The sequence below is a fragment of the Bactrocera latifrons genome, unplaced genomic scaffold (genome assembly GCF_001853355.1).
Source record: "Bactrocera latifrons isolate USDA-ARS-PBARC rearing strain unplaced genomic scaffold, ASM185335v1 scaffold_542, whole genome shotgun sequence".
Lineage (NCBI taxonomy): Eukaryota > Metazoa > Arthropoda > Insecta > Diptera > Tephritidae > Bactrocera > Bactrocera latifrons.
In genome coordinates this window covers 102,272-119,979 of record NW_017537204.1, presented here as the reverse complement: position 1 = coordinate 119,979, position 17,708 = coordinate 102,272, and the positions used below count along the sequence as shown (strand labels likewise).

Below are 17,708 nucleotides of genomic sequence, written 5' to 3'. Positions count from 1 at the left end.
TCTTTACGGCACGAGAGATAGTCGATGACTCGTTGAAGAGAATACATAAATAAAAACTAACTAAATTCCCCCTTATAATTAAATTGTTTCTCAAGTAAACTAGTGTCTTAGTAAACTTAGTGCTCTTGTTTCAACTGTCGACATCGGGCCGCCTAGGAAAATGCGGTCATTCAAACTGATCATTCAAAATTCAGTTCTTGTATGGACAACTTTTTTTATTAGACAATATAATTATTTATCAGATCAATCATATACATATGTAGCTGCTATGCAAACTGATCGATTCAAATGGAGTTAAATATCTATGTACATAAAAGATCTTTTTTCATGATTAGAAAGATTTAGCAAAACCTTTTCCATTGGTTGTAAACCGGTTACGGTTTCAGATTTAGTTTTTATGTTAGTATACATATACATATATAAGTTGCTAGGGGAAATGCAGCTGTGATGTGAAAGGTATTAAGGCTTCATTCCATCAGAATACATATACTGATGGGAGTTATTTTTATACTCTTAAGAAATGTTGCTACACGATATAACAGTTTTGTTCACCTTGTTGTTTGTATCATATAAAACTATTCCAGAGAGATATCGAGTTATATATAAATGAACAGGATGGCGAAACGAGTTGAAGTCCGAGTGACTGTCGGTCTGTCCGTCTGTACGTTTAAGCTCCACAATAAGACACAAGGTGATGTATCCGCCATAATTCTATCGAAGATATATTTAATGTATAGTATGTGTGCAGATGATGTGCAAAACGTTTAACAGATGATCGAAATTCGTTGCATTAGATAAAGCCACTTGGGTATTTGAATATTTAATCAATTATGTATGTATATAGTGTATAACAATAGTTATTTGTACAAAACTAATATACCTTTGTTGCAGCATGTTACGAGAGTATAAACCTTAAAATTACACTAGCCTCTGACTGCCTCGTATTCAGTCTCTTCGTTTTCATTGAGCAAACATTCATTACTTGTATATCTTTTGCACATACGTAATATATTTATGTAGTGAAAATTTTATTATAAGCTTAATTATCTTGAATAAAATTTTTAAATATCGTTTGAGTAAATTTGTCGATGTCTATATATCTATTCGCTTGCAATAACTATCTATCATCTATTATCTACCGATTTTCGCCGATTAAAAGTTTTCCTTTAAGTATAGTTCGTATAGTCTCCTCTTTTTGAAATAGTTTCTTTTGCATTTTTTCGATCTCTTGCAGATGACGGGCATGCAGGCCACGTACTTGTGACTCTTTATGCTTCACAATGGTTTCAAGACGTTTTAGAGCATCCCATGTACTTTGTATATTTACTTGTCCTTCCTCCATTTTATGATTCCATTGCAAAGCAATTCGCAACCGTGCCTTCAACCGATCTCTAGAGCGCTTGATTTTTTCGGTAGTTCGCTGAAAAGAAACTACACTATTTTGAAACTCTTCTATTGAAGTGCGCTGTTCTTCCAGTCTCTTCTCTAACGCTTCATTTTTTATTCTCATTTCAGAAATTTTCCTATTATCTTCCACATGTTGCGATTGAAGTTCTTCAATAGATTTCACGAGCATATGTTTCTCGTCCTTGTACTGCTCTTTCAACTGTTCTAAAAGTGCTTTACACTCTTGTAAATCGTGCTCCATGCCATCAGTGGCATTCGGCTTGAGACTTTTGAGCGCCAATAGCTCGTTCTTGCAGCGTGTATAAGCCGCTTGTAAATGTTCCAGATCTAAAACCAGGGATTGAATTTTTTGCTCATAACAATGCATTACTTCCATTAGTTTTTCTTTGGCCAAGTCTGATTTTCTTGTTTGAGCTTCAACTTTTGCGCGGCAGACATCGATTTGTGCCTGCAATCGGGTACGTTCTTCCCGCCAAGAACTAACCTCTCGACGAAAGCTTTCGTTTTGTAGCAATAGACTATTATTTTCTTCTAGTGCCTTTTTCAGTTCCCCTGTGAAATGTTCAAATTCCTGTTTATATTGTTGTATTAAGTGTTCTTTATCCCGAATCATTTCATCATACGAATGTAGCAACGGCGCAAGTGAATGTGTTTGTACATCACTCTCTTCCCACGTTGATTTAGAAGACGAATGTGGAACAACATCATCCGAACTTGTGTTATTTGTAACATCTTTAGAAAGGCGCAAACGATCTTGATAATTTTCAATTTGTACATTAAGGCGATATACAAGAGTCTTCATCATTGATACATCAGACGCTAATGTCTGATTTTCAGTCAAACATTTATCTCGTTGTTGCATTAGTTCCTGACAATGACTACAATTTGCAACTTCGAACTGCAAGCTCTCTATACGATCCTCCAGGGTATGTATGTGCGAACGAAGCTCTTTGTTTTGTACGTCAAATTGTTCATTAAATTTATGTAAGGTGGCTAAACGTTGCAACAATTTTTCCATTTGTTTGTCTTTGGATTGCAACTGTAACGAAAATAGAAAACTCATTCCACTTTATTTGAAAATATTGAACAGTTGTGTTATTAGATTTTACCACTTCATTGAAGTAACTGTTAATGCGGATACTTTGTTTAATACTGGGTTCATGTTCCTCAGAACAATTTTCAGCAGATCGAGAACGGCGATTAAAGTTGCCCGAAAAGGTGTGCACCTGTTTTTCCGAGTAATGTTTTTTGTGAACTTTGTGATTTGAATCATGACAGCTTTTTATTTCTTGCATTTGCTGGCAGTCAGAGAGATCCAGATCCGTAACGATTAAATGTTTGCGTTGAATTTCGTTTCGTACCGAATTCATATTTATTAAAAGATTTTTCTAGTACATTAAATTGACTTCACTGACTGGCATTTCATTTCTACTGTAATAATTGCAAGAACAAAGTAGTATACAAAACAATCATTATACATCTCCATGGTGAATACTAGAAATATATGTATGTATTCATACTTACATACATACATATGTATGTAGCATTTTTGGGGGTAGATGCATGTCATTTATTAACTTTCATTGAGACAAAATATATGTAGGTCTTCAATAATAACATCAGAGCCGTTTTGCGTTTAATTAAACTTTTATTTATTCCTTCCTTGGTAAATAAAACAAAAAAATTTAAATTATATCGCTTTTTTGTTCATGTTTACGAACTTTAGTTAAACTATAAAAATATTTTATTGTAAAAATAACCAAAAGTTTGTTCAAGTTAAATTATTTTATTTTACTTTAAGGATACGTAAATGGCAGTAGAGGTAGAAAAAGCTCATACTGTCATATCTTATAATTGAAGTAGAAAATTAGTGACTCGCTTCGTTTCGCTTTGGGTTAAAGGCTATTCGTACATATGTATGCGTGTATTATTGCATAAAATATATCATATTTTCAGCTAGTTAGGTTGAAAATTTAAATTTAGTTTTATAAATTTTCCGATCTTCTCCAATACACCAGAATACACAGATTGCATGAGTTGTTTGTAAGCTTCTTCCCCCATTTGCATTCGCAGTGTATTTAATTGCCATTCCAAATATTCTGTGAGTACAATTTTATGTACTGGATCTTTAAGAGATAGCTGTCTACAGCGATCATAATGATAAGTCTTATAGTCGAAATCGTCCATTATACAATAATTGCTTGTATCCAAGTCATGTTCATCGAGAAAAACTAAAGAGTCGCAGAATTTGATTTCCTTCTCGCCAGTTGGACGGGGCGGTGTATTTACAACGATATCAGAACAGTTGATATTGTCAACTTCGTTATCTTCTTCGCGCATCACATCCATAAGTGTGTCTCCAATATTTTGCATAATTGCTGGAAACCGCTCTAGTAATATTAAATTATTAGTAAAGATCGATGCGAAGGATAGCGCAAAAAGCTTTCGTTTTTCTACTTCCGTTACCAACGGCATCTTACGTATCCACACGTCAAGTATAGTCTCTAAAGCATTAGGCAACTGTAATTCCTGCAAAACTGCAGTGAAAACAGATTGATTAATAAGCAATACTCTTGCAACCATCATCAAATACATTGACATCAGAATAGGAAATTCTTTGTCCAGGTACACTTGCTTAAAAATATAAGGCAAGGCGGGTCGTACCAATTCCAATCCATAATTTGCATCTGACTTTAAACAAGTTTCGAACACTTTAAGCATCAATGTAATGCCTTCTGGCCGCAAATCATCGAACATTCGAGCACAAAACTGGACAAATTCCTTTCCATAGCGTTCAAGAAATAAATGTGCATCCAAGAGTATGTATGCTTGAATGAGGATCAAAACTATTCGCAAATTTTCCGACGACATTTCAATGATAGGCAGAAGGTTTTTGCATAAATCTAGCAGTTCTGTAGACATAACTGTCGAATTCTCTACAACGGCCACCCAAAGCGCCAAACCTTCCTCCATGAGGTATATGTATGACAGCTCCTAAAAAAAACAAGGAAAGGGAATTGCAAATTACATATCAAATATATTAATCATTAAAAATATATCGACTTTTAACAAAAAAGTCTCTTCCAAAGAAGTTAATTAACTTAATTAAATAGCAAGTGAATTTCTAAAACTAATCTTTAGTAAAAATTGGAGCGGCATAAAAAAATTCTCTAAATTGAATAAATTCGTGGAAGAACTCGATATTTAATGGGAATACTGTGATAATTAACCAAATCACTTATGTGTTCGAATATAAAAACATTATATCACTATGTATGTTCTAAATTCAAAAAAAAAAAAAATAAAATTAAAAAAAAAAAAAAATAAAAAAAAAAAAAAATAAAAAAAAAAATAAATAAAAAAAAAAGTTTATTCCGAATATGGAAATATCGATGGTATTTGTACTTTTATCAGTCAATTAATTTCTGCTTTAAGTCCATATAATACTTAGAAGAACTGCAATTTCTTGTAAATGAAATTTTTTAGCTAGTTCCATCGACGTTATTCATAAAATATTCCATTTTATAAATATCCATTTCATGTGTTGTGTATTTTAAACAATGAGGATTGAGTTTTCATTAAGCAACACAAAGACCATTTAATGAAAGAAATAGGAATAATTACTCATTACCTATATCGCTATATTATGTTAAAATCGCATTTTTTCTCAAATTACTCTTACAAAAATATCAGTGTTTAGCATTAATTTTGATATACAGAATACAACTGAAGTTAATTGAATTTGATAATTTTAAGTATTACCTGAAGATCAGTGCTAAGCTGTATAACGTTGTAGAGGAATGGCTTCATAGATTCCGGTATATCACGCAATGCTTTTACTAGTTGCTGTAATGTGCATATGATAGCACATCTTAACATATTGAAGTCCTCGCTTTCCTTCCACAAAAGTGGCAAATACGATATTAGATTGTCAGCCTGGAGTTCAATGTTGTCACTCATTTTTTCTACAATACACGACATTATTGTCAACACATTCATTTTCGTGTCACATTCTCTAGCTTCTCCCAGGAGTACAAAAAGTGCATTAAAACAAGGTTCTAAATAAGGTAGGAAATGCTCGGGTGCAAATTCAAAGTCTCCAATTAAGGTAGAAAGTGTACGGGAAGCTGCAAGTCGTATAGACATATCTTCAGTTGGACGAAGTAAATGTAGGCATGCTTCGTAAGCCAAAGGACGTAAGTTTCGTGAAAATTTAACGGCCGCCCATTCCGCTACTAACCATATAATTCTTCTGCGAAGAATTCGAAAATTATCGCTTTCAATCCGCAACTCCCCCAATAGTTGATTACTAAACCAAGAGTCAAAGTCAATGTCATTGAAAAAGTGAAATGATGCTAATCCTGCAGCATTATATATGGCATCTTTCTGAAGCATATCTTTAAGATCAGATGCGGGGGTTAATTCGATTTGCTGAGCTTTTCGTATATACTTTACAACCTCAGACGTCATTTGAGACTGGTATTGACTGAAACATGTTAGAAAAAATGATTCAATGCATGGACGAAGAGCATACTTCCAGCTCTCTCCGCCATCATCTTGAGCGAAGCCCTCTGGATCTTCCAACCATTGATCTAGCTCATTTTGCGTTAACAAGAAATAATGAGTTATAACTTTATCTGAAATATAACATAAACGCTCGTTTGTAAAAAAATCTGATAATGCTATATGTATAGCTGCGTCCTGTTCAGCTGCTAGATGTTCACCAGTAGATACTGAATTTGCACTACACATCATTATCCGTTTCATAAGATTGATGCAATGAATTGCAAAGTTGCTGAAGTTTATGACATTGTCAGTAAATATTAGACGAGCACCTTCATGGAAGACATGTTCAAAGCTAAACTCTAGTGCAATAGAAACAAAACGTGCAAATGAACTGGAGTGCATATCTTGAAATTCAGTTAACGTCTTCATTTGTTTCAATATAAACTTTTCAATTAGTCTTATTAATTGTTCTTCAGCTCCAAGATGTTGTAATTCATAACGACAATCTAAGCATTGCTTAAGTCGCGTAAATAGCTGTTCTAGAAAGTGCATGCAACATTCTACCTTAAAGGGCTTCGGAAAACCATATATTGTAAGTTTTCGTAAAATTCGCGTCGTTAAAAGTGCACGTTCTAAAGTTGATATTACATTTATAGATGCCGTTTTGAGTTGATGAAAGAAAAGTGTTGTAAAAGCATCCCATAATTCTTGCATGTATACGAATAAATTCCCCGCTAGTTCTTCAAAAACTCGTTTTTCTGCCATCATGCGTCGAGATGCCAGTGCTTTTATCACATGATGAAGAACAAGTAAGACTCGCTGTTGTTCTCCAGCATCGCCATCACTTTGTGCACACATTTGTAACTGTTTAAGTAGCTGAGGTATTAACTCTGGCCAGTCACGAGGGCAATCAATTCGGGCTATGCGAGCAATAAGCACGGCAATTTGTAAAGCCACTTGTGGTACTGGTTCCGTACTAAAGTTTTTCAATAATACCTGACGTATTTGTTGTTTTTCTTCATTAGGCAGTTCATTTCGAGCATTTCGCCTCCAATACTTATTTATGCCGTTCTTTAAATAAACTGCAGCCATCCATCGCACATTCAAGTCAATATGAAATTGATGTTGCTCGATATCATTGCCACCATGCATGGCAAAATGTGCCAAGGTAGAAAAAAATCCTGGCTGCGTTTCCCATTCTGCCAACTGAGCTTCAGCCTTAAGAACAACCTCATGATTAGGGTCGGTGGCGGCACGTAATGTTTCGCACACCATCAACTCGGGAGAAGCCAGCTCTAAGTTCATCCCCTGTGAATTGAATTTTTAATATGTAAAGCATAAGTAGACAACCGAAAGATTCTTCCAATTTGTAAAAAAAAAAAAAAAATACTACAATACATACAAAAATACTTCATTAACGCTTTTGAAACGCTTCTTTCTAGTTGCTCCGGGTTGCTTACAAAATCGATTTAGTTTTCCACAATTGTATTTGTTTTAATTCTTATATCGATGTTGATGGATTTTGACACCAAAATTTATATGCAAAAAGCTTAAAATTACATATGTTGGTGACTATTTGACACCAGCTGCCAATTCAATTGTTGGGTACGTTCAATTCAAAAAGTTATTAGCTGCGTTTCATGACAAATATTGAAAAGTTTAGAAATACATTTACAATCAACGTAGTTATTTCTTTTATTAACAAGTCTCGTATTGTATAATCCCAGCGTACACTTTGATATAGAGTAAATATACATATGTACAAATTTATTTCTTCTCGGTTTTATCACATGTAAACAAAATTCAGCTATTTCGCGCTGATAAAACATTTCGGATGAAATGGTAGCCCTAGAATAGCAATAAGCGAGCGGACAACACGTAGCTGTTTTATTGATAAGAAGTGCATCTGCTACGAAGAGTTTTGCAATGTTGAAAGCTGTGATCCTTGTTGGAGGCCCACAAAAAGGTGAGTCATTTGTTTCAAAGTCTCTAAAAATAATCGATTTATTTGATTTTAGGTACTCGCTTTCGTCCACTATCTTTGGACACACCGAAGCCTTTGTTTCCAGTAGCCGGTCGACCAATTATACAGCATCATATTGAAGCCTGCCTACGTTTACCGGAATTGAAAGAAATTCTTATTATTGGGTATTATCCCCAAGTTCAAATGGAACATTTTGTCAGTGAGATGCAAAATTTATATAATATTAATATTAGGTAGCAACGAAAACACTTTGAAATATTTGTTTTTGTATTCAATAATTGCGTACTTTTTTAGATATTTACAGGAATTTACCTCGTTAGGTACTGCAGGCGGCATGTACCACTTTCGCGATCAAATTCGATCCGGAAATCCTTGTGCATTTTTCATTTTAAATGGTGATGTGTGCGCTGATTTTCCTTTGCAAGATTTATATTCATTCCATAGGCAGCATGCTGATACGGCTCTCGTGACCATTATGAGCACTGAGGCGACGCGACAGCAATCGCTGCATTATGGATGCCTAGTATTTGATCGTAACAGCGGTGTAGTGTCGCATTATGTCGAAAAGCCAAGTTCATATGTTTCTACTTTTATTAATTGTGGTGTGTACGTATGTTCCACGGATATATTTGCTCATTTAGCCGAAGTATTTTATTCAAAAAGTCAGGAGTACACAAATTATAGTTTAATTAACGGCGCCAATGGCAAAGATCAAGGACATATACAATGGGAACAGGAAGTTTTAACACCACTTGCTGGTACCAATAAACTCTACGCAATCCCAGTACCGAATTGGTGGTCCCAACTAAAAACGGCTGGTTCAGCCATTTACGCTAATCGCCATTTTTTGGGTATATTTTTCCACTAAAATAAATGGTTGAGAGCTTAGTAATTTCCAATAACATTTATTGTAGAACTTTACAAAAATACACATCCAGAAAGACTGGCTAACGCTGGAATAAAGCTAAGTGAACAGGACTCTAATTTGATGTGTACAATTTTCCCCGATGTTTATATTCATCCAAGTGCCACAGTTCATTTCAGTGCAACGGTTAGTCCAAACATATTTTTCTATTGTTAATAATAAATTTGCGTTAAATTAGCTGGGACCAAATGTTTCTATTGGACCAGGAGTTACTGTTGGGCCAGGCGTTCGAATTCGAGAATCTATTATACTTGAAAATGCAGTCATAAAGGATCATACATTGATATTGCATTCAATTGGTATGTTAAACAGTTATTATCAAATTAATACCAATTAATCATATATATTAATTTAAAAGTGGGTAGGGGATCCATAATTGGGCAGTGGTCAAGAGTAGAAGGTACTCCGTCTGATCCCGATCCGAATAAGCCATTTGCCAAAATGGAAAATCCACCGCTATTCAACAAAGAGGGTAAACTTAATCCTTCAATTACGATATTGGGTAAGAATCACTATTTTCTTCCAAATTTTTTGTAATAAATCGTGCATTTAATAAATAAGCTATTGAGACGTAAATAATTTTTTTCTCATCTTTAATATTGCCAATATATAGATATAGATCATTTTTAATAATTTTCTCTTTTTAGGATGTTTTGTACAAGTGCCGTCTGAGAAAATTTTATTGAACAGCATCGTCTTGCCGCACAAAGAATTGTCTAGAAATTTCAAGAATGAAATAATACTGTAAATTAATATTAGAATATTCAAAGTTTTGGTTTTTAATAAGTTCATTTTGTTCTATATATTAAAATTTTAAGTTGGTCCTATGTCTAATTTTTGTATCTCTACTTTGTGCAGTATCTCTCGATTTTTTCTTGGAATTGCACAATACTTCTGCAAACTAAGTGCTAAAGTATTGCTTTAATAATAATAGTTGAAACGACCGGAACATTTCCGAGTTCAAGCAGGAGATACTCTGTGAATAGTCCCCGCTGAGTGGTAAATTTGGTGTTGGTTAGAGAGAGAGTAGGTGAGACCAGACCAGAAGAAGAGTATTAGATGAGACATTCAAAAAGGTTATTGTCATGCTCATTGCATGCTAACATATATTTGGTACGTCGGCGTCGATTCTGGTTAAGTAGGAGTTTAATCTGCTGCAGTATCTTAAACGAAGTTTCACACTAAGTGAAGTGCGTCTTTTATTGAGAGGTAGTCGGTAAAGGTGTTAATAGGTCCAGTGTAAAGGGCTGTCAGTGTGCGTCTGAAGTAAGTTGCGTCCGAAGGCTCGTCGGCGTACTAATCAATGTCGTCGACGTAGTCAAGGAAATGCCTCCTGAGGTTCTTAGGAGGTGATTCCGCTTCAATCAAGCGGGCAACTCCCAGTGATAGTTCGGAGTGCATTTTTCTGACACGTCTGTGAAGATTATTCATCTTCGATTATTCATCTTCGTTTCACTACATCGAGGAGACCATATCGCAGCAGCGTAATTATGACTGCTTCAATGTTGTCTAGAACGTTTCTGTACCTTTGCTGCATGAGATGCCGGATAGCGGCTTGGGGATTTTGTTGCGGCTCTGTACTTTGGTAGTTAACGCAATCGTATGAGAAGTGAAGGACCACAGGCTGTAGAATATTACACCTAAAATCTTTGAATTATTGATTGTCAGAAATTTAACGAAGTCGATTGTAATGTTCGGTCGGTACTCTTTCGTCCAGTTCGTGAAAATGCTTGGCCTGTACTCAGTGGGGGAGAGTGTCAAGCTCAAAGACTCACAAATTCCAACATATTGATAAAGTCCAATATTCCGTTGGGTACTATTGAAACGATGCAATCCCTATTTGGAAACATGGATCCAAGTGCCTTAATCCTGCGTCTACGGACCACTGTGCAGTCGATTAGCAGGTCTGGTGTTTCAGACTCCCTGTCGCAGAAACGCTAGTTTACGCAAGAAGATAAGCCCTTGTTGTGCAAATGCTTATTCAGCTTGCAGTGGCCAATGTAAAATGCGACCAGTAGCCTGAGCTTATCCCTAGGAGGTTAATTGCATATTTAAACCTGCTGAGATTGTACTCTCCCCATTAGCAACTTGAAATCTCACATGCAGTTGTTGCAAATGCTTTTCCCTGCCTTCTTTTTTTTCCTTGCGGAGGAAATCCTTTATGATAAGGGGACCCACTGCAGTGAAGGTTCCAAGTCCTATCATGTAAGTGGAAGCTACGGGCTCACCCGCTAGTTCGTTACCGGCAATACCTTTATGACCGGGCACCCAGCCGTTCAGCACACCAGCACCAGTAGCGATTTGATCTTGTAGGAGATTGCTCTTAACGGCGCTTGACTATAGCTAAGTATGGTTATAAGCTCATTGCGATAGTTGCGTTGTAGGTTTATCTCTATGCACCGACTTATGGCAAAGACTTCTGCCCGAAAAACACTCGGAAAACTTGCCATAGGTATGGAGAGCTTGGTGCGTGGTCCTGCGATCTGTGCACCGATTTGCTCCGACGTTTTCGAACGGTCAGTGCACCATTTGATTGTACTATTTCTCAGCAGCAGCTCGTTCCGCTCATCTTTGCTGCCAAGGACAACTTTGAACTTCTTCGTGAAGTTAATTCTTGAGAGAAGGGCCAATGGTATAGTGCCACTTATCTCTTTCATCCTCTGGCACGACATTACCTTGCCTTTGCTACATGCCTCTACCCTCATTTGCTGAAGTGTGTGCTTGGCTACCTAACCGATCATTAAATGAAGTGGTGTGAGTTTACAATTTAGTCGTTGCAGCTTTGATAGTTGGAGCTCTACCGAAGCCTGAGAACCTTTTGAGACCCAGGCAACCATCATTATGTACGAGTACAACCACCTAACAATCCTTAATTTGCAGTCCCAGGCCTTTCCCGCCAGCCGATTGTACACCATTAGTGCCATTATAGCGTGAGGCCAACCATGTTGGTCATCTCTATCTCTCTGTCCTAGGGACCTACGTCTCGTGGACGGGACAATGTTTATCTAAGAGAGGTTGATGTTCAATTCAACCCCACTGCACCACCCTTTTGCCAGGTTTAAATATCTTTGTTGTTGGTCACAGAGAGTATCCTCTGACTATAATAAAATACTTGCACCACGATAAGGTGCTCACCATTCGCAGAGTAGCGTCGTCTGGTTGTTTGCGTCAAAAGCTTTTGGCAAAGCCAACGCCTCGAGGACTGTTTTTTCACATACTGGCTTTTTATTTACTCCATGAACTATATGGGTGGTTATGATGTTAAGTGCTGTGGTGTGTTGTGCATTTTGTGGAAGCCATGCAGTTGCATTGCTAAAATCAGGTGTTGTGTGAAGATCGGGAGTAGGAAAGCTTCACTACTAAGGAAAACAGAGTTATCGGAAGATAAGACCCCCCTTTCTTAGCGGGTTTCCCAGGTTTTAATAGTGGGACTGCTCCTTAGTTTTTCCCGACATCGGGTACTTAAAGAGTGAAGGGCGACAGGCTGAGGATCCTGGTTTAGAATCATACTCTCGATGAACGTAGGTGCATTAGCATTAGCACGTTTATTCCAATTGGGCAATCGCGTTACTACTGATTGTTTGAACTCCTTGGAACCGTAGAGGTCCTTTGTTAGACACCTGATGGGCGGCGCGGTGCGATCGGCTGTGGATAGTGTCGGAGTAGTGCGATGGCAGCATGGGGTCACAGAACTAGTGGTCCACTACCTACATATGTGTTTTTTTTTTATACTCACCGATCCAAACGATCTTTGGCCGAATATATTCCGGTGGGTAGAACCAGCTGTCGTGAGATTGACCATCTAAGTGTTTTAAGCCCTGATGGATGGATGGAGCCTTTTTGCGTAAACGCAGCAGAAAATTTATTCTTGGTGGGTTAGAATCAATGCCAGCACTAACTAAAACGATCGTAACCGGGCTAGATCACCGAAAAAAAGTCCTTGCCGGGATAGAATTCGGGTCATTCAAGTAACGTAAAACTGGCTGTATTTCTATTAATCGACTGCATGGGGAAGAGACAGCAGTCTGGCTAGTGACAAGGCGGTTTAAAGGTCCAATATACTGCACTAAAAGTACAGAATGAGTGCTTCGACACATTGGACTGGGGGTTATCAATATTAAGTGTGTAGAAGCAGGATTAACGCTGAACGTAGGTTTTGATGATCAAGAGGGCCTACTGAAAAAATTACCTCATCCTGCCTAGCCATGGTCTTGGATTGCACTTTTTCATCGTAGAGTCGTCCAAGAGGTCACTGGAATAAATTTTAAAAAGGATCGACTACCGTCGAATAACAAATCTAATAATCATTATTGGATGCAACATACGAGGTGAATAATAAGCCGAATTTACCATTAAAATCGCCATGGAGATAGGCAGTGTTATTGGCTATTGCCAAATTTTGTGTTTTCTTTGAATGCAAAACTGAGCTTCTCGGTAATATCACCTATCAGGCCATCTGTCCTATTACAGCTCCCACAATAATAAATATAAATCCTTGAATAGTTTGTAAGGTTCCTTCATCTCATTTATTTAAAATAAATGATTCCTCATATAAACGAAAATATCTTATGCTTCTGCAATAAACATTATTTAAAAGCCATTTCATTTAATTTAAAAATTTTCAGCTGTTTGATAATCATAATACCAAAAAAGAGTTGGTTGATCTGAACTTGAATTAATTCAACTGTAATTCAACCAAGTGGAGTTGAAAACTGTAGTAGGGATATAAATGATTTAAAATGCGCCGTGTAAGCTAAGCGTGGTAACCAACCGTTAGTGAACACAACTATTATCTCGTTGCACAGGTTCCAAGTGCATAAGCAAATTTAAAATAGTTTTTTGGTGTATTGCACTTTTTAGTGGGAATAGTATATTTATACTCTTGTACCATGTTGCTACAGAGTATAATAATGTCGCCTTTAACCGAAAACATATTAAGTATCATAACTAAGCACTAAATAAATATATAAACCTATTATTTGGGATCGCAGTAGCATTCGGCACCGCGATTTTTTTTTAAATGGGTGTAGTCTCGACCTCTAATAAGTTTAACTACCACAATCAAATTTAATAACAGTCCTGTTAAAGCTACTAAGAGCGCAGTAAATCAATAACTAAATACGAGGGAGACATTAAATTTTACTCTCGAGATGGTATGAGAATACTCTAATGACACTTTTAGGTGAAGTCACATATCTCGCGACCCGCCTGATAGATTGCAACCAAATGTGACATTCTTCTATTTTTTTATGTTTTATTTATTAAATTTTATTGAATTTTATTTTTTCTGTATTAAATTTGATTTCTTGTTTATATTGGGAGGAAAAAATTTTTTTGTATGAAAATTCTAAACTTAGTATGTATGGCATTCAACTGTGGGCTACGACCTGTGCAACCAACATTGATATATGTATGTAGTAAAGGTTATATAGTAAAGGTTATATAAATATATTTTATACTGGAGTACGGGACTTGACAGTTAATAAGAAGACAGAAAATAAACATCTCACTCAAACATTTATTTCGTCATCTAACTAATGAAAAAATTGTTCTTTTGGAAACTGCTGACTATTATAAATAAGTTATTGTGTGAACAAAAATAATTGAACAAAAGTTAAATGTTGAATAAAAGTTACGAATTAGTGAAGTGTTAGTGAATTAAAAGTTAAAAATTCATTATAAACATTTACACTAGGGGCAGTCGGGGACAGTACCCAGGGCGGCAAATTTTCTAGGGCGGCAAAATTCGGAAAGTAGAAAAAAAGTCAGATGTGGCAGATGTGAAACATCGAAATTATTTTATAAAGGTAATAGCAGAGATCGTATATTTATAGAGAATGTTGACGATGTCGAAAATTTAGGGATATTTCAATTTTGGGATATTTACTGTTTTGGATGAGCGTGTTTTACGAGTTAACGTCAGGGACAGGAAAATAACAGAACTGAGTATTTTCAGTGTTAAATGAGAATAAATGAGAAAAATGTACGCTTCGTTCGCTCGTTGGTAGAAAATCTGAACTGTGCCGAAAACTCAAACGAACGAGCGCCAATTGACACTGCTTCCCTTGCCGCTGTAACAGCTTCTTCGACAAACCAGCGTAAATATAGATATTTATTTATGAGCTTGCATACATATGTATCGATACAGATTTTTGCAAGCCGCTTAAAAGTATACATATATGTATATATTAGGTTGTCAAAAAAGTCTTGCGGTATTTTTTTTATTGAATTTTCAATTGTTCATAAAATGTTTTTTGATGACTCATGCCTAGCTCTTGACCGATGCTACGGCTTACGGATTTTATCGCAATTTTCGACGACAGGGCTTCCGGAACGTGGGGCATCTTCGACCACCTCTACACCAGAACGAAAACGTTGAAACCATCGTTGTGCAGTGGAAATGGACACTGTGTCGGTTCCATAAACTGCACAAATTTTATTGGCGGCTTGAGAGGCATTTTTGCCTTTATCGTAGTAGTACTGTAAAATATGCCGTATTTTCTCTTTAGTTTGCGACGCTATATCTCACGAACGACTTAAAAGAAACGACAATCAATCAAGCACGTGTTAGCGCGTGAAATGAGCCTTCCAAAAAGRTRTAGCATGACCCGATACGACGAATAAAACTAGAACTACGCACTCTCAGCGCCAACAAGCGAAAATACCGCAAGACTTAATATATATACATATATATGCTACATATAGACGGGTGGCGATCGGCCTGTATCGCCACGGCGACAATCATGTTTACCCGCGCCTATATGAATCTAACCTGCAAAGAATTCCACTGATTTTGAGCATAAATATACAATGTCATTCATGGCTGATAGACGCAAACAAATGAGTGGATCTGAGTATCGAATGCGCGCTTTGGACAAAAGTAAAAAAGAACAAGAAGTTTTGAGTAAAACTAATAAGCTAGATGATTTTTTCCCGAAAAAAGAACGTGTTATACAAAAATCAAAATATAGTAGTAGAGATTGTATGAAGGTTTGTCGCGATAATCTTTTAAAGCTCCATATTTTTCCAAGTATAAAAATTTCTTATTTGTCGATATACTATTTATAATGTATATTTATTATTTATTGGTATTATTAGGTTAATAGAATAATAATAAATCTACTTTAACTTCAAAACAAACTCTGTCTACCAGTCATAATGCTGACAGTACCATGATTTCGCGTTACCACAGAATATCCGTCATGGATGAGAATTTCAAGACACAGCGATAAATATAGAAGATAATGAGCATGGAAACATTATGATAAGTGATGATCCAGGAGAATGGGTTATAAACGATTCCACAAGAGATTATGTAGCTACCCATGGGTGTAAACAAAATGAAAATTTGAATTTCTCCAGTACAAAATGTGGTTACAGTGATGGAACTTCACGGTGGCTGTCAAAGTCACTATTTGTAAGAAAACTTATAAACAGTGAGAAAGTTCCACGCCCATGGTTCATTTACTCTGTTAAAAATGGGTCTGTATTCTGTGCATATTTTTTTTTTGACGGAGACTGTTCATTTAATGGTACAAACGGATTTAATGACTGGAAGCATGCAGGCGTTCGTTGTAGTGAGCATGAGAACTCCAAACATCATAAAAAATGTATGTTAATCCTTAAACAAAGATCGGATACTAAGAATAGAATACACCATGACTTAGTCATTCAAACAGAGACAGAAATTTCCTATTGGAGAAATGTTTTAAGAAGAGTAGTCGCTGCTACTAAAGCCTTAGCTTCTCGAGGACTTCCATTCCGAGAAAGTGATGAAAAATTTGGGTCACCAAATAATGGAAATTTTTTGTTGCTGATTGAATTTCTTGCTTCTTTTCACCCATTCCTATAAGGGCATATTCGAAATTTTGGCAATAAAGGATCTGGCAGTACAAGTTAAAGAATTTATACACATTTTATCAGAAAAAGTATCTTCTATCATAGTTCAAGAAGTTAAATCAGCGAAATATTATGCGATTACTGTAGATTCCACACATGATATATCTCGTGTCGACCAACTTTCGTTTGTTATCAGATTCATGCAAAAAGATGAAATGCCTGTTGAACGTTTTCTGATGTTCATTCAAAATTTTGGACATAAAGCTGAAGATTTGCTAGTTTCTGCATTGTCGATTCTCGAGTTTTTTGATCTTGATCTCACCGACTGTTGAAATCAGTCATATGATAATGCTAAAAATGTATCAGGAATTTATTCAGGTTTTTAGATAAGAATTCATGAAATTAATGATCTTGTAGAACATGCTCCTTGTGCTGCTCATTCTATGAATTTAGTTGGAGTTCAGGCAGTAGAATGCGCGCCAGAAACTCCTTCTTTCTTTAATACTGTACAAACTTTCTACAACCTCTTTACTGCATCGACGCACCGCTGGGAAGTTTTACAATTTCATATTGGAAAAAGAATCGCGTTGCAATCTTCATCTGCAAAAGGATGGTCAGCTCGTTATGAAGCTTACATGAACAGCTTTCAAAATTTGGTCGAAATAATCGAGACTTTGATTATTATTGAAGAAAATATGGAAGGAAATGCAATTACAAGACAAGAAGCTAAAGGTTTACTAATTCAATTGGAGTGACTTGAAACAGCATTTATGCAGATACTTTGGCATTTTATACTCTCACGATTCAATGCTGTTAGTCAAAGATTGCAGAAAGTGATTATAGCATTGCTGACGTGATCGATGATTATCGTGGTTTGATCAAAGTTGTTAAGATAAGATAAGATAAAGAATGAGGATTGCACCGCGACCTAGGGTCTATTGTGCCMWCTACTAACTCACAGCGTCTCACTTAGCCCCAGCAAATTGATGAATTCCAATATTCTGCTAGGTGCTAATGAGGCGATGTGATCCCTATTTAGAAACATGG

The 17,708-nt window shown here is 36.3% G+C and overlaps 3 protein-coding genes across 3 annotated transcripts; 1 reads left to right on the top strand and 2 right to left on the bottom strand.

Annotated features, from left to right (window-relative positions):
* Window positions 1–370: 370 nt before the first annotated feature.
* LOC108974287 (protein Cep89 homolog) lies at window positions 371–2,821 on the bottom strand. The gene is made up of 2 exons (XM_018942009.1): window positions 2,517–2,821; window positions 371–2,446 (listed from the first exon to the last, which is right to left on the bottom strand). Exons 1-2 carry the CDS (start codon window positions 2,775–2,777, stop codon window positions 1,136–1,138), a joined length of 1,572 nt encoding a protein of 523 aa, XP_018797554.1. The 5' UTR covers window positions 2,778–2,821; the 3' UTR covers window positions 371–1,135.
* A 270-nt stretch (window positions 2,822–3,091) lies between these two features.
* LOC108974284 (importin-11) lies at window positions 3,092–7,407 on the bottom strand. Its single transcript, XM_018942007.1, has 3 exons — window positions 7,316–7,407; window positions 5,170–7,221; window positions 3,092–4,401 (listed from the first exon to the last, which is right to left on the bottom strand). The coding sequence occupies exons 2-3, from the start codon at window positions 7,216–7,218 to the stop codon at window positions 3,364–3,366; spliced, it is 3,087 nt and encodes a 1,028-aa protein (XP_018797552.1). The 5' UTR covers window positions 7,219–7,221; window positions 7,316–7,407; the 3' UTR covers window positions 3,092–3,363.
* Window positions 7,408–7,448: 41 nt separating this feature from the next.
* On the top strand, window positions 7,449–9,656 carry LOC108974286 (mannose-1-phosphate guanyltransferase alpha-A). The gene is made up of 8 exons (XM_018942008.1): window positions 7,449–7,518; window positions 7,721–7,879; window positions 7,932–8,130; window positions 8,192–8,748; window positions 8,812–8,948; window positions 9,001–9,121; window positions 9,181–9,324; window positions 9,470–9,656. Exons 2-8 carry the CDS (start codon window positions 7,840–7,842, stop codon window positions 9,568–9,570), a joined length of 1,299 nt encoding a protein of 432 aa, XP_018797553.1. The 5' UTR covers window positions 7,449–7,518; window positions 7,721–7,839; the 3' UTR covers window positions 9,571–9,656.
* Window positions 9,657–17,708: the final 8,052 nt, after the last annotated feature.